The sequence below is a fragment of the Ambystoma mexicanum genome, chromosome 3q (genome assembly GCF_040938575.1).
Source record: "Ambystoma mexicanum isolate Mex_15411 chromosome 3q, UKY_AmexF1_1, whole genome shotgun sequence".
Lineage (NCBI taxonomy): Eukaryota > Metazoa > Chordata > Amphibia > Caudata > Ambystomatidae > Ambystoma > Ambystoma mexicanum.
In genome coordinates, this window is record NC_090926.1 from 1,230,281,744 (window position 1) to 1,230,306,239 (window position 24,496).

General features: G+C 45.6%; 1 protein-coding gene across 4 annotated transcripts in view; it reads left to right on the plus strand.

The window, feature by feature from the left end:
* Positions 1–24,496, plus strand: part of LOC138447799 (coiled-coil domain-containing protein 159-like) — a 1,059,213-nt gene that overhangs the window by 864,601 nt on the left and 170,116 nt on the right. For 2 of the 4 annotated variants that reach the window (XM_069604156.1, XM_069604158.1), the window contains 2 exons: positions 933–1,009; positions 20,263–20,449. In XM_069604156.1, the coding sequence (XP_069460257.1) occupies positions 933–1,009; positions 20,263–20,273 (88 nt within the window). In that variant the 3' untranslated portion in view covers positions 20,274–20,449. Of the gene's footprint in view, positions 1–932; positions 1,010–20,262; positions 20,450–24,496 lie in introns of those variants that run through there. The other 2 variants (XM_069604155.1, XM_069604157.1) reach the window with 1 other exon arrangement.

Here is a 24,496-nt window from a genome sequence, read left to right on the forward strand (position 1 = left end):
ATGGACATGGCTTTATCCCAACTTGTCCTGCTTCCGTACAAGGGATGCTCCAGTCTTCCTTCCTTCATGGCCGGCGATGTCTGTTTTAGGACATGCTACTTTACATATTGCTACCCTATGCAAAAATACACTGTAGCTTCATTTTGCTACCTATGACTATTTAATATACAAAAACATGTTCCAGTCATTCTCTCCATACCTCATTCATTCTCCTCATATTTGTATCTGGTCCTGTAACTTCTGTTAACCGTAGTTTCATAATTCTGTATGTTGTGCATGAGTATATTAGAGTCCCATTTTAGCATGCATGGGCTTTTGGCAGACAGCTGACATCTGGTGAGCCACTTCGTATGCTCTGCTAGAGCTGGCCTCAGTGATACAACACTGCATGTGCTCTGCTAGAGCTGGCCTCAGTGACGTAACACTGCATGTGTTCTGCAATCCATTTTTAGCGCAGGCCACATTCCTTTTGGCAGAGAGCCTGTTTCTATTTTGAGAAAAACGATATGGGTTTAACATTTATCAATGAATTCAGCTAATAATTATTTGCAACTTATATTTAAATAACTGCCTTCTTGTAGTGCCTGCCCATGTCTGTGTATATATGATTATATTTGCATGAAAAAGCTTCCTCAGTGCACCTACTTCCTCCTGGTCTCTTTGTAGTGCCTAGAAACAGTCAAAAGAAGTCTTGCCTAATTCTAAAGCACCTGGGAATGAAGGAAGGCACTAGCTCCTTCCCAACACCTGCTTGCAAGCCCTGCAATGTGATTGTGCTTGTAAACCCTGCTTTGTGATCCTATAGCAATCCCTGCTATGCGATCCTGCGTACCGGCATGTCAGCTCCCATGTACAAGTCATGTACATGATGCCTTATTTAAGCACTGTAGTACAACCTCTCATGCAAGCTTCTCACTCCTTTCTCTGCACAGGTCTGCAATGAGTTCCTTGCAAAACGATATGCAGAATATGAACATGTCCAACTCTGAGTGCGCACGAGGGAATCAAGGTGAGTCTGAAATGGAGACCTGGGCAAGGGAGTCAAGGGCACGGGTGGACTCGGAACCAAAAGAGGCCCTAGAAATAATGTTCAAAGTGGCAACATTTTACATATTTTGAGCAAGCCCAACCCTTTTCCTCTGAGAAAATGTGGAAATAAAATAGGTTACCACACAAAAGAGGCCCAGGGTGCAGAAGCCTACCGGGAAATCTCCAGTGTTCCCTGTAGGCCAGTTCACCCCTGGTCAAGGGGTAACGTGAATATGTAAGTGGCACAAATGGCCAGCTTGGTGAGTGTATAAGGGGGCTTGATGAATCAGAATTGGGGGATAGAAGATGCCTGCATAACAGGAACCAAGATGAGGGTAAGGGGATATTATAAAAGGTAAAGGGTATATGTTAAGTGTCCAAAAATGTATAATGGGTCCAGGTCAAGGGTATAAGAGTGGAATTTGAGTCTGTTGCTGGGTGAGGTGTGTCTGTAATGGGCAAATAAGGTGACTATGTAATGCATATTGGGGTATCAAGATTGGTGTTCAACAAAGGTAGCAAAATGGGTGATTGTGTAATGAAAAAACAAGGTCATTCGCTTATGATGTTTCAAAAAATGCAGCAGACACCCCACTCCAGAAAGAACATGGCATGATAACCTGTTCTGTTTTTTTCACACTTTGAGAGTTCCCAGCCATTGCTTTTTGCTCCACTGTACCTTTCACAGATGGGAAATATCCATATGCATATCAGTCTTTGTCCCGCCCACAGGGCAGTCCAGCACTGAAATGCTATGGCAATTCCCTTCTGAAAAAGAGTATTAGCAGCAACCCCACACATGTGTTTAAGCCTTGTTGGGACTCATCAGTGAGGTGGAGCTGTGCCTCTCTGAGCACAGTGAGCAGGGAGTCCACATCTGGGTTCCCCCATGTAACTCAGGGTGACCAACCCCAAGTTCCTTGCAGACATTTTTCAAAAAAGTTAGCAGGCGCCCCTCTCCAGAAAGAATATGGCATGATAACCTGTTCTGTGTTTTTTTCCCACTTTGAGAGTGTGCAGCCATCGCTTTTTGCTCAATGTACCTTTCACAGATGGGAAATATCCATTTGCATATCATTCTTTGTCCCGCCCACATTCGCTTCTTATGCAATAACATTTTAGTGTCTACCGTGGCAATACATTGCCCATTTATAGGTGATGAAACAAAATGAAAGTTAACAGCACAATGAGGAGAATTTGTATTGGGAACATTCATCCCTTTTTGGTCTCTTCTGTGGCCTTACAGAGATTAAACGTAAGGCCTTAGATAATGGATTCGAGGGGGGGACTTCCTAGATAGGCAAAGCATGTTCCAAATTACTCTGAGAGAGTGATCCCAATTCAAATCGGATGGTGAAATAGGGACCCAATTTGGCAGATGTAACATATACAAAGACAACATTATTTCCAGCCCATAGATGACTTTTGCAGTGATGATGCTCAAGACCTGGTGTAGGCACCGTGACTGGGTGGCCTGTGATACACCACCCACAATGGCACTTGTCCGCTGAAATGATCCAGTGGCTAAGAAGTGCAGTACATTGAGGACCTTCTCCAGGGGGCTGAGTGCTTGGGAGCACAGGGTGGGTGATGTGAGGTCGTCCTCCCACTCACTTACCAGGTCCAGTATGATGTGTGGTGGAAACCTGTACCTCCCATGCACCTGGATTGTAATATTTTAAATGTGGTTTTAATGATGCAAAAGCAATTGTGTAAGTAATAGGTGTGCAAGTCGATTGTCTAAGGGAATCAAACAAAATGATAATACATATTCACATGTGTTGGCTCATTATGCACTCATCAGGTTGCACCATTTGATTAAGGGTAAAAAGGTGAAGTTGTAATGGGGCAACGACGTGGGTGTCTTACAAAGCAAAAGGTTGAGTGTGTAATTGAGCAGCAAGGTGATTGTCTTATGGATGTCAGAATGGAGGAGAAATATAGCACACGATACATGTACCAGTTGCAATAGAATCGCTTTATTCTTATTTGAGAAAAGGTTAAAGCTATCTGTTATCTCTAAGCCAAATACATATACCCAGTAGCCATGGGACATAGGGCCTCATTACAACCCAGACGGTAAGTTCCCTACTTTACCACCATGATGTAAACTCTGTTTACACCATGGTGGATGGCGGATTTACCGCCCCATTCCGAGGTGAGTGGGGCGGTAAATCCCCATTCCCCATTTACCCTTCCCCATTCCCATTTTTTCCCCATAGGGCATAAGGGGAGTGGGGAAGGCGCTAATTGCAGCACCGTAAATTACGGTGCCGTAATTAGCACCAATGCGGGTTAGCGCCTTGCATTTTAACGCCTGCTAAAAGCAGGCGTTAAAATGGTAATCAGGCGTTAAGGGTTAACGGCGCCGACAGCGCCGTTAAACCCTTAACGCCTGGGTTGTAATGAGGCCCATAATCTATAAAAATAACACACCACACAATAAGCCATGAAGCAGAGAAATAAGAGGTGCATAATAAATAAAGGAAGGCCTACTTGGTAATACACTATAATCTGTACTTAGTAATACACTATAATCTGTGGTTCTGGGGTGAATACCAGAATCACATGGGCAACTCCCACCCCAATTCCTGGTTCTCTCTCTCTCGACATGCCTTGGCTTTCCCTGGCAAGCCCCCTATATTGTGTCCATTTGTATTGATTCACCCTGGTGTCCGAGGATTAGTGTTGTCTCATGAATCCACGCAGGATCAGCTGTACACAGACACTGAACTATAGATTTAAAATAGCAATTATTCAGGATAGCTCTAATGCTATGTGTAATCAGTACAAAGTAAAAATACCCCCATGCCCTTTTCTGATCCCTAGTAGCTTTCTTCGCAATCATTCAGAGATTCCCAATTGGTTAGTCTCTTGAGCTCAACAAACACTTTGTAGCATGCATTCAGAGGGCTTCTCCTTAGGTGAAATATCAAATCTCTAGGATATACAAGTCCTCTTTATGGCGATCCCCCTACTACTATCTGTTTCACTTCCCAGAACACTTACAGTCTTGGGGCGGTTTAAGTGCCTCCACATTTCTTTCTTAACTCCTGGTTCCATCACTTCCAGTCCTCTGCCTCTTGTCCAGGAATCCTGGGAGAGATCTCTGTATGGGTCTCCCGGCCCCACATGCTCCTGCACATTATACGCCTGCGCGGGAGAAGGTAGGGTTTGGAAATGCCGGACTAAGCATGAGAGCTGTCACCAGGAGGCTGGTCATGTAGGTGTATTTGTAGGCTGGGTCTGTGGTGCTGATCTCGCCCTCCTCCCCCCACACCTCCCCAACTGAGGCTCCTGGCTCTAGTCTCCAAAATCCATCTGTATCCTTCATGAATCAGAACAGTTTTGTGCCTAAGCAGACTGAGACAAATCTAATAGAGTCTACAAGGATCCCCTGGCTGTAACCTCCTCCCATGTGGCCAGGGGACGGCAACCGATACTTGATCCTATATGAGGGAGGATCACATGGGAGGAGACAGCCTTCAGGGACATGTCATGGCTTCATTGGATAAGACATGGTATCCCCCATTTGCCCATAAAGAAAACTCCTTAATATCCAATGACTAATGAACTACTGCCATGCATCTGTACCCCCTTCTAGGAAAGATAGAGAAACCTTTTTTCCAAAACCCTTTAGGCCAAACTTCCATCACTGATCTAAAAAGTAAAAGCTCTAAGCATACCTTTTCAGTTCTAATTCCCCTCCACATAGAACTGGCTTATCATATGGAACCATTGAAAGTGATTTCCCAAGTAATCGGCATCCGTTAACATCAATGAACTCCATTTGCCACAAACATCCAAGTGCTGGTATGAGTAAGAAGAAGGTAACAAAACAATGCAGAGCAGAAGGAGCCTCAAGCTCAATGAGCGTGCTAGTTGTTTTCTGAATTCACTTGTGTGCAGGAGATTTAAAGACCGAAAACAAACTCTGAGGCTGCTGCTGTTTGGGAGAAGTCATTGTACTCTCAGTGAGGCGCGTGGTCCCTGGAAGCATGGACCAGTATGGCGGAGCCAAGGGGCTTGCCAGCAAGGAGGTGAGCAACGCTGCACAAGCAAGACGTGCTGCAGATACGCCAGGAACTGAGGGGAGATTCCTGGGTGTTTGGCAAAAGGAAAAAGCAACGTTTCACCTACCGGGACATGAAGGAAGGTAGGTGCGCAGACGGGAAGCCCTGAAAGGAACCGGAGCAACGTGGAAGTAGTCCAGAGTTGAAAGTATGCGGCAAAGCTTTACAATGTAAGCATAAATAGGACCAATGACGCCACACAGAGACAGTGAGTCAACCCAAGCAATGTGGGGACAACAGGGTGGTTCAGCAACTGCACCATCCATCAGTTTGTAAACTTTAAAGCCACAGAAACAGAGAAATTAAGGAGATTGTTTGCAAACCAAGAAGGCCTATTGCAAATGCCAGCCCCAGCCATACATGTGTGTATTGAGTGCAGATATGGGTGAAACACAGGTCGAATGAATGTTGAAACAACCAGATATACAAAACCAAAGAAGATATATGCAGTTGTGCAATTAAAAGAGCACTGTTACCTATGAATGTAAGAAGTCCTGGAAGGGGAGTAAACCAGTCCACATGATTCCATCTCCTATTCACTTTCCAACCTAGGCTGGCTTCCCTTCCAACTTAAATTCCACTGCCTTTGACTTGTTTTTAAATCTCTTCATGACCTTGCCCCTCCTTACCTCTCCTCTCTTCTCTCCTTCTATGCCCCCTCTTGTGCCCTACGCTCTGCTGATCTCTTTTTACTCTCTGTTCCCCCACCTCCTTGTGCCTCTTCTCGTTTCCGCTCCTTCCAGCTCCTTGCTCCCCTACATTGGAGCTCCCTCCCTTTCTCTATTCGCTCCATGTACACCTATTCCTCCTTCCGTTCCTCCTTAAAATCACTCCTTCTTCACCCCCCTCCCTGACTTCTCTCCCCTTCCTCCTCTTCTTTCTCCTCCCCACTCCATCTTCCTGTTCCTTTATCTCTCCATGTCTCCCCTTCAACCTCCACCCTCACTTCTACTCTCTCTACTCCCTTTTCCCTTTCCCTTTCCTCCTTCCCATACCTCTCCTCTTCTCCTCCTTCCCAAATGCAAATTGTTCCACATGCTGGTTTTCTGGTTTGAATTTTATTGCTTCCATGTTCCATGTTTGATGTTTTCTGGTTGTTATGCTGTAAAGCACTTTTGAGTAAAGCACTATGTAAACAATAAAATACAAAATACAAATACAAATAAGTGCACAAGACGTCCTGCCAGGGGAGTATACCATGCAGTTGCAAATCTACAGGATGTCCCAAGAAAGGACTGTGTTTGTTGAACAAAAGAAGGAACTTTTGAAAGAAGGAACTTTCGAAAGAAGTGACTACAAGGCTAAGGAGATTTGTAACAGGGTTGTTGTGCGCCAAGAAAGACACAAAGAACTGTTAGATCAAGAATCATTGGCATAGTGTTGAAGAATCTAGGGGAATCACCCTCTGGAACCAAAGTTCTTGTACCTTGGAGAACGTTTATGTTGGAGCTGTTTTGTTTTTCCTTTATGAACTCTTTTTGCAATCACCAGGTTAAAGACATTTCCCTTTTCGCCTTACAATTTGGTTTGTAGTGTGAGGGTCAGAATAGAACATTTGGACACAAGGACAGTTTAGATTTTTACATACTGACACAGAAAGATCCTTTGTTTTTTGGTTTTAGTTAGGAATATTCCTCTTAGAGCAGGGTCAGAGGTATCTCCCCAACCCGTTTTATGTTAATAAAAGTTTTTGGCCAAACAAATAGCAACTTTGTGTCTAACTTTCATTTCTGATGCCTCACAAGACCTTGCCTTTTCCTCCTCTGCCATCTTCTCAGCTAGTCTCTTCCTCCACATGCTCGTAAATCCTCCCCTCCTCATCTCCCCTTAGCAGACGTACAGTGCGCTTGTTTCTCTTCAGATCCTTCTTGGGTTCATCACTTCCCCATTCCTTCTCTCTGCCTCTATTCTCCTCTTTAATACTATCCTCTGCCACCCTCATTGTGTTTCTTTCAGCCACTGCCTGTTTATATTTACCTCCCTCCCGCGGTTATCACGTTCCACATCTACTCTTGTACTATTGTCTCCAGCCTCCTATAAATTCCTCTACTTTTCTCTCTCCCTCCTCACACCTTCAGGTATTTCTTCCATTTCCCCTTCTATTGCATCCGCTACTCCGTTTTATTTGCCCCTTCTTTGAATAGGAGGAGGTAGAGAGCAACCTCCTCCTGACTTTCCCTCTCCTCCTGCCTGTCCACCCACCGTCCTTTCTTCACCTCCGCCTTAGTGCTCACCACCTCCTCAAGCTTACCTACCACTACTTCATTGATGTATACCACCCTCTCCCCTCCACTTTCCCTCTGCTCCTTACTTTCTGCCACCTTTTCCTCTCCATTCTTCACCTACTCCTCCAACTTCCTCTGGTTATCATCCTCCTGCTGTGTTTCTGCCTGCTCTCTTCTGCCTTCCACTAACAACAGCTTCATAGTCCGTCTCGCAATTGCCTCTAATCACTTACACCTTCAGAAGAAATTCTGTGGTTTTAAAACGGCTGAATCCTGTCCCCGGGGACCGCCCTCACTTAATTCTACTCAGGTATGCATTATTGTTTCCCCCGCAATGATTGGATGGTTGACAATATCTCACATTGGTTGTCCCACCCATCTGGGCCCACCACCTTTTGCGCCGATCTGCAGACCAATGAGTTGACCTCATCTGGGAATTCCACTCTAAGCATGAGCAAAGTTGTCAGTAGAAACGGACTGCTTTACTTTGTGGTTCCAGCCGGTATTTTTCCACCATGTATACTGATCAGTATATGGGGGATTTTTTCGCGAGACTCCTGTTTGCGTTTGTCATAAAAGTCCTTAAATCAGGGGTTTTCTTGGCTGCTAGCCATATTTTGTACCTTAACAGGCATGCTGCTGTTTACAGGTGTGACTCCCACATTTTAATTGTCTAGGGCTGACTTCAACTGACCTATCAGGGGTACCGACAGGCTTAAGCTGGACCCTACAGCGAAGGCCCACATTTAGGCTCCTGGGACTTGTCCGGAGCCTCATTCCACTGCAGAGCATCAGAGAATAGGAGTCCCCACCCGCAGCAAGATCCCCTGAGGCTGCAACACCTCCCAAGAGACCTTGTGATACTTGCTTGCAACAGTGCCTTATTACAGAGCAGTATGTTCAATAAGAGAGCAATGACTTTTTATACAGAAAAAAAAGCAAAATTTGTATTAAATTCGTAATTGTGTGTGTATAACTAGTCAGGCATTCTTCATTGCCCGGACACACTCCTGTGTGTAAAAAAGCATCGCGAGCATTAGGCCGACCACTGCAGGGGCAAGCAAGACCAGCTGAGCCTTCTCATTATGGGCTCCTCACAGCCCTTCAAAGATGGCTGCCGCCTCCACCCTGCAATAATCAGACATGCTGCTGTTTACTGGAGTGCCTCCCCATCTTGATTGGCTAGGGCTGCCTTCATCTGACCTATCAGTGGTGCCGGCAGGCTTTAGCCAGCCCCTACACCGAAGGCCCACATCTGGGCCCCTGTCTGTGCCTGCCCGGGCTGAGGAGGGCTCGGTGGGGTCCCACCCCTGTCTCACAATCCAAACTATGAAGCAGCCTCCTGATGTTACCCCACACCTCTATGCTCTCTGCAGATCTACCAGTGAGTGAAGGCTGAACTTTCCTACTGCCTACTCCGCTAACAATCCTGAACCAAAACTGTGCCTATCTCACTCTGCCTTCCTTGCATCACCTAATCTACTTCTTCTTTACTGCATCTTGTGTCCTTTTTTGAAATTCAAATCTAGTTGTGTGCTTTTTAACACATTGCAGCCCATTTTGCATTGCATTTTGTGTCCTTTTTTGAAATTCAAATCTAGGTGTGTGCTTTTTAACGCCTTGCAGCCCATTTTGCATTGCATTGTGTGTCATTGGTGTTCTTTTGTAACTATTAGGCTACCTGGTGAGTTTATTGTGCTGTGCAGCCACTCCTCTTTCCTTCAACTGTCCTCTGCCACCCCAATGGCACTCACCATCTCCCCTATCTTCTCTAACTGCTACACTATCACCTACCCTCCCTCTCTCACAAAGTCTGGACGAAGAAAGCACAAAAAAGACATCCTGACCACTAACCATCGCAGACACCTATGTCAGTGCATCTTCCAGACAGGTCTTCACCGATATCCTCTTCTCTGTCCCCTCTCCAGATCTATGGACTTCTCATCTCATTGCTACTTTCTCGCCTTTCACATCCTCTGCCATTAATGGTGGCACCAAGTGGGAAGTTCTCTTGGCATGCTTGGCATCATCCAGGTGTATCATTAATGTCTATCACACTGGCACTATCTTGGTTCAGGGTCCTCAACCCAACCTCCTTCTCTTTGACCGGTGCCTCCCTCATTAACTTCGTTCCCACATCTGCCACTCCCTCTTCCACTCTCTCTGCCCCCCCTCCCTCCGACTAGGATATCACGCCCCTGAACCCCTCTTCGGAAAACCTTCAAAGGTGGAGACCTCCTTCATCTAGCCACCCTCAATGCTTGCTCAGCCGTCAAACAATCTGCCGACATCTGCATCCTTCTTGAAGGCGTTGACCTCGACATCCTCGCTCTTACCGAGATGTGGTTCAATGCCAGCTCAGTCACTGCTTTTGACTCAGTCTCCCTGATGGCTACAAAATTATCTCCAAGCCTTGCCCTAACCATCCTGGCGGTGGAGGTGCCTTGATTTTCCCTGAGTGGGACCCTTCCTCCCTCCTACCCACCCAGCCTTACTCTCCCTTTGAGATCCTGGTTTGCAAGTTGGTCATCTCTCCCTCCTCCTCTCTAACCAATGCCACTATCTACAGGCCACCTGGCTCTACCCCCTGTTCCTCTCTGAATGGACCAATTTCTGCTCCTTTCTCCTCACAACCACCTCTAAACTCCTTCTCTTGGGGAATTTCAACATCCATCTGGACTCCTCTATTACGGCATCCACTCCCTTCCGTGACCTCTGCACCTCACTCTCCTTCTCCATTCTCCCTTCTGGTCCAACCCACTCAGCTGGACAAACTCTTGATGCCCCTATCCACTCTGATCTTTCACTCTCCTGCCCACTGAACTCCACTCTCTCCTGGTCTGACTGCTCTCTCTCCTCCTCTCATCCAGGCCATCTCAGCCCTCTGAATGCACCTCCTCCGACCTTTCCAACCTCGTTCATGAAACAAGTGTCAGCTGCTGCCTTCTCATCCACTTTCATTCCCCTCTCCCTCTACTGCCGACTCTACCTCTGAATGCCCTATCAGCAACCTTCATCTGGCCATCACTAACACTCTGGACATTCTTGCCCCAGTCATGAGGATCTGCCTCAAAGCTGCCTGTAAGCGTAACACCTGGTACGACTGTGAACTTGCAGCCCTGAAACACAAGTGCAGAGCTGCAGAATGGAAGTGGTAGACCTCTGGCTCACCCTCTGACAAACTGGCCTGTCGCCTGCTCCAAAACAATACAGATGTTCCATCCGCGCCAAGAAAAGGGCCCACATCCAGGCGTGTATCTCTGGCGCATCCAACAACAAAGTTGAACTCTTCAAAATCTGCAGGGAACTAGCCAACCCTTGTGCAGTCTCCTCCTCACCCCTCCCCTCCCAAGCCCTCTGCACAGCATTGGCCACACACTTTACTACCAAAACACAGGACATCGTTTCGTCCCTCCCCCACCCCACCTCCCTCACCTCACTGCCTCCACTGTCTCCCTATGGCCTCTCACCCTCCTTCCTTTCCCCCCTCCTCCATGAAGGTATTTCAGGGCTGAAACAGGGTTGTCGGTTGGCTCCCGCGGTATTTTGCCTTTTTATATCCGACATGCAGGAAGCCTTCGAATAGGTGAGATCTTTCCCCCCTAAGATCGCGGGGACTTCCGTGGGAAGGTTGTTGAGGAAGAATAACTCCTGCTATTAGACCAGACTGCAGTTGGTCTACAGCGACAACTAAAGGCACTAGAGTTGTATATACAAGGAAATGGCCTCCGAATTAACCCAAAGAAATCAAAGATCCTGAGACTAGGCCCAACCATTGGTGTTAAAAATCTAAGGTGGTTCCTGTCGGGAGAAGTTGTACCAGTGGTCAAGGCCATGGTCTACCTGGGAATAACTTTAAACAACAGTATCCAAGATGGTCCGGGCATCGAAAGACTCAGAAGTAAAGTCACAAATCTAGCTTCCCAAGCACTGTTAATTAAGCGACAATACTGCTCTTTTTCCCTCCGACCTCTCATACACTTTTACAGATTGAAAGTTAAGCCCATTTTGACCTATGCCGCTGAGGCAAACTTTTTTCTTACTCCAGAGGTTTGGAAATTGTTGGAGGGCTTATTTTGGAAAAGAGTGTTGAGCTTACCAACATCTATCCCGATTGAAAGCGTGCGCAAAGAACTGGGTTTGTCTTCACTCTACATTTCCATGGTCTGGAAATCCGCGCCAAGAAAAGGGCCCACATCCAGGCGTGTATCTCTGGTGCATCCAACAACAAAGTTGAACTCTTCAAAATCTGCAGGGAACTAGCCAACCCTTGTGCAGTCTCCTCCTCACCCCTCCCCTCCCAAGCCCTCTGCACAGCATTGGCCACACACTTTACTACCAAAACACAGGACATCGTTTCGTCCCTCCCCCACCCCACCTCCCTCACCTCACTGCCTCCACTGTCTCCCTATGGCCTCTCACCCTCCTTCCTTTCCCCCCTCCTCCATGAAGGTATTTCAGGGCTGAAACAGGGTTGTCGGTTGGCTCCCGCGGTATTTTGCCTTTTTATATCCGACATGCAGGAAGCCTTCGAATAGGTGAGATCTTTCCCCCCTAAGATCGCGGGGACTTCCGTGGGAAGGTTGTTGAGGAAGAATAACTCCTGCTATTAGACCAGACTGCAGTTGGTCTACAGCGACAACTAAAGGCACTAGAGTTGTATATACAAGGAAATGGCCTCCGAATTAACCCAAAGAAATCAAAGATCCTGAGACTAGGCCCAACCATTGGTGTTAAAAATCTAAGGTGGTTCCTGTCGGGAGAAGTTGTACCAGTGGTCAAGGCCATGGTCTACCTGGGAATAACTTTAAACAACAGTATCCAAGATGGTCCGGGCATCGAAAGACTCAGAAGTAAAGTCACAAATCTAGCTTCCCAAGCACTGTTAATTAAGCGACAATACTGCTCTTTTTCCCTCCGACCTCTCATACACTTTTACAGATTGAAAGTTAAGCCCATTTTGACCTATGCCGCTGAGGCAAACTTTTTTCTTACTCCAGAGGTTTGGAAATTGTTGGAGGGCTTATTTTGGAAAAGAGTGTTGAGCTTACCAACATCTATCTTGATTGAAAGCGTGCGCAAAGAACTGGGTTTGTCTTCACTCTACATTTCCATGGTCTGGAAATCCGCGCCAAGAAAAGGGCCCACATCCAGGCGTGTATCTCTGGTGCATCCAACAACAAAGTTGAACTCTTCAAAATCTGCAGGGAACTAGCCAACCCTTGTGCAGTCTCCTCCTCACCCCTCCCCTCCCAAGCCCTCTGCACAGCATTGGCCACACACTTTACTACCAAAACACAGGACATCGTTTCGTCCCTCCCCCACCCCACCTCCCTCACCTCACTGCCTCCACTGTCTCCCTATGGCCTCTCGCCCTCCTTCCTTTCCCCCCTCCTCCATGAAGGTATTTCAGGGCTGAAACAGGGTTGTCGGTTGGCTCCCGCGGTATTTTGCCTTTTTATATCCGACATGCAGGAAGCCTTCGAATAGGTGAGATCTTTCCCCCCTAAGATCGCGGGGACTTCCGTGGGAAGGTTGTTGAGGAAGAATAACTCCTGCTATTAGACCAGACTGCAGTTGGTCTACAGCGACAACTAAAGGCACTAGAGTTGTATATACAAGGAAATGGCCTCCGAATTAACCCAAAGAAATCAAAGATCCTGAGACTAGGCCCAACCATTGGTGTTAAAAATCTAAGGTGGTTCCTGTCGGGAGAAGTTGTACCAGTGGTCAAGGCCATGGTCTACCTGGGAATAACTTTAAACAACAGTATCCAAGATGGTCCGGGCATCGAAAGACTCAGAAGTAAAGTCACAAATCTAGCTTCCCAAGCACTGTTAATTAAGCGACAATACTGCTCTTTTTCCCTCCGACCTCTCATACACTTTTACAGATTGAAAGTTAAGCCCATTTTGACCTATGCCGCTGAGGCAAACTTTTTTCTTACTCCAGAGGTTTGGAAATTGTTGGAGGGCTTATTTTGGAAAAGAGTGTTGAGCTTACCAACATCTATCCCGATTGAAAGCGTGCGCAAAGAACTGGGTTTGTCTTCACTCTACATTTCCATGGTCTGGAAATCCGCGCCAAGAAAAGGGCCCACATCCAGGCGTGTATCTCTGGTGCATCCAACAACAAAGTTGAACTCTTCAAAATCTGCAGGGAACTAGCCAACCCTTGTGCAGTCTCCTCCTCACCCCTCCCCTCCCAAGCCCTCTGCACAGCATTGGCCACACACTTTACTACCAAAACACAGGACATCGTTTCGTCCCTCCCCCACCCCACCTCCCTCACCTCACTGCCTCCACTGTCTCCCTATGGCCTCTCACCCTCCTTCCTTTCCCCCCTCCTCCATGAAGGTATTTCAGGGCTGAAACAGGGTTGTCGGTTGGCTCCCGCGGTATTTTGCCTTTTTATATCCGACATGCAGGAAGCCTTCGAATAGGTGAGATCTTTCCCCCCTAAGATCGCGGGGACTTCCGTGGGAAGGTTGTTGAGGAAGAATAACTCCTGCTATTAGACCAGACTGCAGTTGGTCTACAGCGACAACTAAAGGCACTAGAGTTGTATATACAAGGAAATGGCCTCCGAATTAACCCAAAGAAATCAAAGATCCTGAGACTAGGCCCAACCATTGGTGTTAAAAATCTAAGGTGGTTCCTGTCGGGAGAAGTTGTACCAGTGGTCAAGGCCATGGTCTACCTGGGAATAACTTTAAACAACAGTATCCAAGATGGTCCGGGCATCGAAAGACTCAGAAGTAAAGTCACAAATCTAGCTTCCCAAGCACTGTTAATTAAGCGACAATACTGCTCTTTTTCCCTCCGACCTCTCATACACTTTTACAGATTGAAAGTTAAGCCCATTTTGACCTATGCCGCTGAGGCAAACTTTTTTCTTACTCCAGAGGTTTGGAAATTGTTGGAGGGCTTATTTTGGAAAAGAGTGTTGAGCTTACCAACATCTATCCCGATTGAAAGCGTGCGCAAAGAACTGGGTTTGTCTTCACTCTACATTTCCATGGTCTGGAAATCCGCGCCAAGAAAAGGGCCCACATCCAGGCGTGTATCTCTGGTGCATCCAACAACAAAGTTGAACTCTTCAAAATCTGCAGGGAACTAGCCAACCCTTGTGCAGTCTCCTCCTCACCCCTCCCCTCCCAAGCCCTCTGCACAGCATTGGCCACACACTTTACTACCAAAACACAGGACATCGTTTCGTCCCTCCCCCACCCCACCTCCCTCACCTCACTGCCTCCACTGTCTCCCTATGGCCTCTCGCCCTCCTTCCTTTCCCCCCTCCTCCATGAAGGTATTTCAGGGCTGAAACAGGGTTGTCGGTTGGCTCCCGCGGTATTTTGCCTTTTTATATCCGACATGCAGGAAACCTTCGAATAGGTGAGATCTTTCCCCCCTAAGATCGCGGGGACTTCCGTGGGAAGGTTGTTGAGGAAGAAGAACTCCTGCTATTAGACCAGACTGCAGTTGGTCGACAGCGACAACTAAAGGCACTAGAGTTGTATATACAAGGAAATGGCCTCCGAATTAACCCAAAGAAATCAAAGATCCTGAGACTAGGCCCAACCATTGGTGTTAAAAATCTAAGGTGGTTCCTGTCGGGAGAAGTTGTACCAGTGGTCAAGGCCATGGTCTACCTGGGAATAACTTTAAACAACAGTATCCAAGATGGTCCGGGCATCGAAAGACTCAGAAGTAAAGTCACAAATCTATCTTCCCAAGCACTGTTAATTAAGCGACAATACTGCTCTTTTTCCCTCCGACCTCTCATACACTTTTACAGATTGAAAGTTTTGCCCATTTTGACCTATGTCGCTGAGGCAAACTTTTTTCTTACTCCAGAGGTTTGGAAATTGTTGGAGGGCTTATTTTGGAAAAGAGTGTTGAGCTTACCAACATCTATCCCGATTGAAAGCGTGCGCAAAGAACTGGGTTTGTCTACACTCTACATTTCCATGGTCTGGAAATCACTGACACTTTACGGCAAATTTCTGCATCCCCAGGAAAGAAGTGGGTTTTTGGCTATTAACGAAGCTATGACAAGAAAACAGATCCCGGCCTTAAACAAATTGCAGTTAATTTGTACAGAAATTCTGAACAATTTAGCTCTAAATCCGGATAATCTCTTGCAAAATCCGCAGAGGGTCAAGAGGAAACTCTTGGACTGGGACTGGAAAGTCACTTTGGACAGGCTTAGTGCTTTCCCGTCTATAACACAGGGCAAGGGCGAGCATTACTGTAGGGGTACTGTGCACCCGTATCTGGACAAATTTCCCTCAAGCACGGAAAGGCATCGCTTTCTAAAATTTTGTCTAAACCTCCTTCGTACAAGAGAAGTTCTAGGGAGAAGAAATAAAAAGGAGGGGCAATCAAGTTTGTTGTGTTGCTGCTGTGGACAGGCGGTTGAAACTCTACAGCACCTGGTGATGAACTGTGGTTCTTTATTGAGTCTTGGAGAATAATGGTTGGGGACGCACTTTCGAAATCTAAGCACCTTATCTATGCAGGAGAGGTGGTCAATCCTAAGAAGGGGAGGAAAAGTATCCATGACTTTGGCCTTGATGAATTTCATGAGAGAATTTCTTTTTAAACTGGAGACTTAGCTATTTCCCTTTTCCTTGTTTTTACTTTTATTTCTTTTTCCTTCTTTTTTTTTATTCTGTTTTATTACTTTTCCTCCCTATATATAGCTGATGTAATGTGTGTTTTCTTTTTTCTGTTAAACATTGATTTTAAGATGCATTTAAAGTTTTTTTGGAAACTAATTGATGCATTAAAAAAATAAAAAAAATAAAAAAGAAGGTATTTTTCAAACAGGTTTCCCCCTGCTCCTCCAGAACCATTAAGGACCATATTGGCTCTCTTACACCTGCACTTGCTGATTTCTGCAACCACTCCTTCCCCTCCTCCCTCAAGCATTCTCTTGTGCACCCCCTCCTGAAAAACCTTCAGCAGACCCCACCTGTCCAGCCAACTACCGCCTATATCTATCACCCCCTTCCTCCGGAAACTCCTGAAGAAACTGGCCTTCCCCTAACTTACCTCACACACAGAACTCTTTGGTTGCCTCCACGACCATCAATCTGGATTTCCGGCATCCAGAGGCACGGAAAGTGCTCTTCTGAACACCCGTGAGGAACTGCTTGCATCTCTGGATTCTAACTCTCCAGCTGTCCTCATTTTACTTGATCTTTCCTTTGCTTTTGGCATGGTCGATCATTCCATCCTCATAAAACAGCTCCATGATACCCTGGGTATGTTGGAGCCAGCACTGGACTTGCTGACCTCCTTCCTCAATGATATGATATGATATGATAGTTTATTTATATAGCGCCTATACACAATGTGTTTCAAAGCGCTTCAAGGCAAGGAAGGGAACAAGGGAAAATACAACGATATTCTTACAGGCCATGAAGAGCAAGGATGTGAAATTAACTATCGTACTCGGCCTGACGACATTTCAGATAGAGCAAGTGCTAAGACATAGATAAGGAAGGAAGGGGAAGAGTGGGAAGGAAATGGAAACAGACAGGCGACTACCGTACTAGGCCTGACGACATTTCTGGTAGAGCCTCTGAAAAACAAAAGGTGAGGGAGAGGGGTGCAGAAAGGGAGGGGAGGAAAAAAACAAGTGATTATCGTACTAGGCCTGACAACGTTTCAGATAGTGCTGGAGGGAGGGGGGACACAGTAAGGGGATAGGGGAGCGACAGACGAGGTTGCTATCATAGTAGGTCCAGGGACAATTCTGATAGAGTAAGTGCATAGAAGAAAGTAAGGGGGAGGGGAGGAGATAGGAAAAGGGAGAGGGGAGGGGAGGAGAGAACAGAGAGTAAGCAGTCAAAAAGAGTGGAGAAGCAAGAGAGGAGAGCGAATACAATTGCAGAAGTCAGTAGTAACACATAATGTTGCAAGCCAGGATACAAGATGAAGATGGAACAGCATGATTCAGGGCCACCATGAGTACAAGATGCAAAGGAAGTCCAGAATGAGAGTTGAGAAAGGGTGACACACCATGAATCAATGAAGTCCATAAAAGTAAAATCCAGCATTGGCCACAAGACAGCGATGGTGAAATCAGAATGTATCAGGACAGACTCCTGCAGGAAGGGGGTGTGCACAAGGGAACAACACGGGGGGACCAGAGAGGGGTGGGTGGCCTGTTGGGACAGAGGGTGTAAACACATGACCGTCCCAGGTTATTCTGGCCGCTTTCTCCTCCCCTACCTCTTTCTCCTCCTGTGGTGTCCCCCAGGGCTCCAACCTCTCTCCCTGGCTCTTTAACACCTACCTTGCTCCACTAGCACAACTCATTTCCACCTTCTCCCATAACCTCCAGTGTTACGAAGATAACACACAACTCTTCTTCAAACTTCCCTCTGACCTTCTCCTTACTTCCATTATTCCGGACTGCCTATCTGCCAACCAGTCCTGGTGCACTTCCAATGATCTTTGCCTCAATGCCAGCAAGACTGAGCTTGTTCCTATTGGGACTCCTGCTCCCTCTGGCCATCCTCTATGGGTTCTCCCCCATCTCCTTCATCCAAAGCCAGAAACCTTGGAGTTATCTTCGACTCCTCTCTTTCCTTCATCCCTCACATTCAGGACCTTGCCAAGAAGTCCCACTTTCAACTCTTGCTTATGAAAGAAATTCTCGCTTTTCTCACTTTCCCCCAGAAGCTGAATGTCTCCAGAGCTCTGGTTCTCTCTAGGCTAGAAAACTGCAATAGGTGTTTCTTGAATCTACTCTCTTCTTCTCTACGACCCCTCCAGTTAATCCAGAATAGGGCAGCAAGACTTATCCTTGGTCTCAAGCCCAGGGACCGCAACTCCCCAGCCCTAAAAACTCTCCACTGGTTGCTGCTGCAAGAATCAAATTCAAATCCCTCTACATCATCCATAAGGCTGTCTGGGGCTGGGAACGACACTATCTACAACTTGTTCTTACTAAATACTCTCCCTCTAGATCTTTACGTTCCTCTGGTACCAACTCCATGTGTGTCAAGCATTTCGTTAAACAGAGGGCTGGTGGCCAATCTCTCTCCTCAGCTGGCTCCCTCTTATGGAACAGTCTCCCTCTTCCTCTTCGTCTTGACTTTCCTTTTCACCTCTCCCTTCCCTTCCTCCCTCCTCTGCTCATCCCATAGTTGCTGAGATTGGTGACTAGGGCTCTTCTGGACCTTGGGCTCTGACACCCAATAACCTTCAGCCTCCACCCACTCCCAGCACTTGCACTGGCACACTCTGGCCTATGAGCCCGCACTTACCTATTTATTGGCAGCTGACCTCTCCCTAGCACTTCCTTCACTGGGCACTTACATCCGCTGCTCACTCACGAGCATGGGCACTCCTAGCACTCCCCCCTCTCCCTCATCCCCTTTCCTCTCTCTGCAATTGCACTTTCTGAATGCTTACAAGGCCTAGTAGGTACGTATGTATCCTTCTGTGTTTAATTGATTTTCAATCCCATGTTCCCTCCCTGTTGCCCTGTGGGCACTTTGAAACTCAATTTACTTACTGTATAAGCACCTAACAAATGCACAATAAATAAATACAATACAGTAAATATTTATGCAAGATTCTCTTCTTTACACATGTGAGTTGGCAGCTGCAGCTTTCCCCCCTTCCTAATGATAGCATGCCTAAACTTCCTTCAAGTGGCGCGGGTCTTGCCCCAGTGGGATTGGACATTTTCTGGGGGTTAACGAGGTGGCCTGCTTGCAAAGGACTCCGAGGGACTACTCCTACTGATGCTCTTCCTTCAGGGAAGAGAGTTTATTTTTTCCTCCTTGTGACAAGCACCTGCCAGTAGACCTGGGCATGGTGGGGTGAGCCTGGGGATGCACCCCACGCTGCTCGCTTGCCCAGCGTTACACATTGGCAGTAGCACCCAGCCACAATGCCTACCCACCTTTTCCACCAAGATCATCGGGAAAGGAATGGGCCTTTCCCAATGGTGACAGAAACTCCTACTAGATCCATGGGTACACCAACTAAAGCATAGAAAATACAACTTAACAGTGTCAGGAGGGAGGAGTAAACACATTGGTGCATGAGTCTATTCTGAGAGGACCTAAGGTCCTAGGCCCATGCCCAGTTTCCTATTTTAATCACAAGATATCAGGGTTGTCGCATCCTGGAAGTCTCCTTCAGGTCACCCAGTCTCGGGGTATTTAAAGTCAACCAGAGCACTTCTTTGTGTGTCCTTGACTATTGCTCTGCTATATGAGCTATCCTCATGGGCCATACAGGTGTAAATCCTAAACTCCTACTGGACCACTACCCTGTAACTCCCCCATCTTTCCCTACGGGACGCCTTAAACAATGGCTAGCAGGAATGGGCCCCCCTGCATGGCTGCTTTTCAGATTGAAGTTATTCTTATCCAATGCTCAAAAACAGTCCTATAGCTCCCACCAGGGCCCAACCTAACTGCTTCCAATACTCGTTGTTATGTTATGGTTGCCTCAAAGATTCCCACCAAGGTCCCACCAAGGTCTGGGTAGTGCCCCATTAGGCTCGGTCACTACTGTCTTAATAGCTTTCGACTCTAGCTATGGTCTGCGGTAGTGTCCCACCAGCCTTCTTTCACCAAGCTTTCTTTGGTATGTAATCTCTCTCAGGGACTGGGCAATCTGCCACAGCCACCTGTTGCCTCCTACCATTGCCTATAAACACACACACTCATTGATACACTGTGATAACACCCTCAGAATTAGGTGGCATAGGCCTCTTTGTAAACTGTGGGGATGGTCCTAAATTCACCAGTAAACCCTGTGATTGGTGTTTCTGTTTCCCCATTGTCATCGGTTTGTTGGATTGGTCTGATCTTCATGGTTTCACCTTCTCCCAATTTGTTTCCCCTTTTCTCATCCATTTCATGTACTAGGCATTCCCTAATTGCTCGTTCGGTTTTATTGCAGGCTGTCGCTGAGCAGATTGGAACGATTGAGGGACGGACACAGAAGATTACCAAAATATCCAAGGCATGTTTATTGGGGAGGGATACAAGACTGATAAAATAAAGAAGGGGCCCCAAAATCACAGCTTCCCCAAAACGGGCAAATCCAGCAAAGCCTGTGGGTACAAATAAACATTCTCCTCCAATGCAATACAATGTCTCAATTCTGGTTCCCTCCCAGAGGTCTTGACCATGTTCGTTGTCACTTATAGTCTAGGGGATTAAGTGACATGCACTTCTTTCATGATTGTGGATTTCTTTGGATCTTCTGCTCATCCTAGTTCTCTCTGGTTCACAGGAGACCCTACCTCCTCCATCTAAAGCATGAGTTTGCTTGCATGTTAGGATCCAGGCAGCAGTGGCATTAGGAGGCCTAAATACTAGTAGGTCAAACCGCTAAATTCTGAACCGGGGCTGTACCACTTAGATTGGTATGCAAGCTGAATTTGATCTTGCTCCTCTACTCCCCCTCTGGGGGAACTGACTCTGTTCCCCAACTACCCATCATCCTCTACCTCCTCGATGAGCTGGGATGATGTTGTTCCTAAGAGGGTCTCCCCGTCCTGTCCTCTTCTTTGATCTCTCATGCATTCCCCTCTTGTCTGCTCTATCACCTCAGCACACTGTCATGTACTTGTACATTTTCCCTTCCAGTGAGACTTCTAGTGTGCCTGCCTCTCTTCCTTGTCTGCTTCTGTTCCTTGTGTCCTATATCCCTTCACCTCTCTTTTTCTCTTGCAACCTCTTCTATTCTCTCCTTCCCATACTAGGTTCTCTGCACCTCCTGATCTTTCTTCTGCTCCTCCTTACCCTCCTCTTTCTTAGTTGACCTCTCCTCTTTACTCACCTCATGCTCCCTATCCCCTTTCTCACTCAATTGCCTTCATTTACTCATCGCCACCTCCTTAGCTACCACCTCTCCCTCCCATCCCCTACTGTCTGAAGCCACTTTCATCATCTGGAACAACAATTTAGTTGCGGGATTGCAGTTCAGGGGTATTAAAAGACTCATTCTAAAACATGATCTGCAATTATTTACATCATTTGTACTGATGAGGCAACCCCAGTTTAATGCCCTACAAGTCTGACAATTCTAAACTCACTCTTGGGAACAAGAAATGCACTGTTTTGTAATAATATTAAATTTTGTTTAAAAATAGAGGTCTTTCTGACTCAAAATTTCTAACAAACAGAATAAGCAATACCGGATTTGATTGGCATCACGTATTTAGAAAAACACCTACCTTTAACATAACAGGTGCTATTTGCTTAGAATAATAAATTAGATATGTTCACATACTTTTATATAATAAAAAAAACAGTAAGCACAGGATTCTTTAAACAAGGTTTCAATTAAAAACTTTTGAAAATTAATGTTATTTTAATTTTGATAATGTTTCAAAATGACGTGCTTTGGAACAATCCAAGTATTTAGAAAATCTACAAATCACGCACTATTGTGCTCAGATCTGAACTTATGGTCAACACCTTCATGTATGAGGCCCTTTAAAATTCAAAACAATTAAACTGGCTAGGTTATTTCAAAACATATATTTAATATCTCTGGGCCAAATCAAAGAGAGAAACAGACTCAACCCTAGGTCTCTTTGAGTCATATCCCCCTTATCAACATCCATTCAGCTCTTGTGTGGAATATGCCAAATATGCTCATTAATGAATGTTGCTTGACTGTGGCTTTGATAGAGAAACAGATCTTGTAACTCAGCTGTCGGTCTGTGAGGTCCTAAGCTTGCAGAGATCTCAGATCCAGAAATTCTCTCACAACTGCAATCATCAGGGAAAATGATGTATTAATGTATGATAAAAGGGAGGCAGATTCTACCAGTATTAGGATTAATATTCTATAGGTATGTAGCTTCTTTAGGTTTTCTTTAAGGGTCTCATTTAACTTGCTTTTTTCAATTTCTTTCTTGGTGCAAGAGAGCGAGACTCTGCGTAGAGTGGTCAGTCTCTCCCCTCTATCTGGAATGCTAGCAGGGCCTCTCAGCTAGGCCCCAAGAGCTAAATCCACTTGTAGGCGCTATGGCTAGGGTCATGGGCACTGGAGACCTCTGTTCATATTATTATCTGTACTGGAGCTTGATTAATGACTTCTCCTTTCCTCACCAGATCTTCTCCTCTTCCCTCTTTCCAGTTGGGATTGAATCTCCTTTTCTTTAATCCTGGCTGAATACCTTAGACCAGTTAATTTGAGGTATATACAGACTATTCACCACTCTCTTACTGAGTTATATTGATGCAGTATTGTGATGTGTTGAACACTGTGATTGGTCCTGGTTACACTATGGAACATTGATATGTACATCCCTACAATGTGATTTGTTAAAAGTGCAAGGATTGTAGTGCTGTGTCTTTCTCCGATTAAAACCCTCTATTTCTCTGGGTGAAATGTCACATGCTAAACCTCTCCCAACAATTGAACATATCCCATAAGTAATGACATTGGCAAAAGGAGAGTTTTGTTGAGATAAATATGATGCCTAATATATGCGGTTTGAAAATTCTTTGTACTCTATCTGATATTTGACCTTGATCGACACACAAATGGCATGACACAAGGGGCTGATTAACAAAAGCCTTATTAGGAGCTGTGCACTCGTTAGGCCCAAAATAAGAAACAGGGAGGTTTTTAACCAAGCTAATGTTGTCCAAATTGTGATTCTCCTGAGTGTGGGCAGTCCTTCATGTCTGACTTAATGAGAAAAGGGTTCTCAGGGTAGATGAAGAGTGAGCTGGCGTGGGCTTGGTCCTTATCCAGCACTGGTGCTCGGTCAGGCTTGGCAGTGCTTCTTCCTTGCTACACATGGGTGAGTGTGGTTTTCCACTATTCTTTGGCTTATATATTGTGCTTACGCCACTAGGTATGAATGACCTTCTTTTGTTTCTCCTTTACTCCCTACATTAGCTCTTAGGCATCACTGTTGTGCTTCAGGCAGTCTTCAAGCATTACTCATAGTGTGCCATCTCGTTTGTTTGGTTTTTGGTGTTGTTTTGCACTCGTTCTAACATCTTTAACAATGTGCATATTTCCATTTTCTCCACAGTAATCTGTAGTGCTATTGGTCTTGTCAGTATGTTTTAATTTTAGGAAACAGGTAGGATTATACCTGTTTTAGTTCTCTTTTCATCTTGTTCCTAAAGTAGCACATGGTTTACAATGAGACCTCAGATATTGCTCATTGTGTGTAGGCTTTTTATTGTGTTATATATTTTATATGTCATGAATTTATTTAATTGTGTTTGTTATTATTAGATGTAACTTTGGGCGCTTTTCATCTGGCATTTTGATTCCTATGTATCATGACATTGTTAAGGTGTTTTTTGTTCATATTATTTATGTTATGCCTTTGTTGATATTGTTCTCTTTGCATCTATGTTTAACATTGTTAAAGTGTTTTTTATTATTTTGCACTATGGGATTCTCATGTGTAAGGGTGTGTGCCTTATTATTGACACTGGGTCTTGACAGTAAATAACATGATGGTTCGTCTGGGTAACTCTCAGATCCTTTTAATTATATTTTCATTTCAGACATGCCCTGATGAAGGATAACGGTTTATCCAAAATGCATTGTCATTTGTTTGTTCTGTTTTCTCTGTTTTCATCTTCATAACCAATTAATTAAATGGTTATGAAATTGAACCTGCAGACGACTACGCCTGCGGGTTTGTTCACGCTTTACAAATGCAAAAAATAAATAATCCGTTGTTGAGTACTTTATTTAAATGTCTTTAGGTTTCTATGTACTATTGTGGTACCGTGCCTTGTGCGTGGATATTTTTGGGAGCATGCAGTATTACAGTCAGGTGACTGTAATCCTTTCTATGTTCCCAAATGAAAAGTTCCCCTACTTCTCCATACTCCTGGGGCCAGGGATTACCGAGCAGGTTAATGCAATATCTGTTATGCTTATATTCTTAAATTTAAAAGGGTCCCACATAATCATCTCAGGGTCTGTCTCAACTTAGTTCTTAGTCTCAGGTTTAAGAAGTACCCATAACCTTCTTCCTAGCTCTTCTGAAGGTCACTTATGCTTGGTTCTCAGTCCCACACCCTTCTTCTCTGGCCACCTCAAAAGTCACTCTCTCTCCCTCTCTCTACTTGGACCTCAGTCATGGGATTAATGTCTTCCAACACCCTTCTTCTGGCTTTCACAAGAGGGAGCCTCTTCCTAA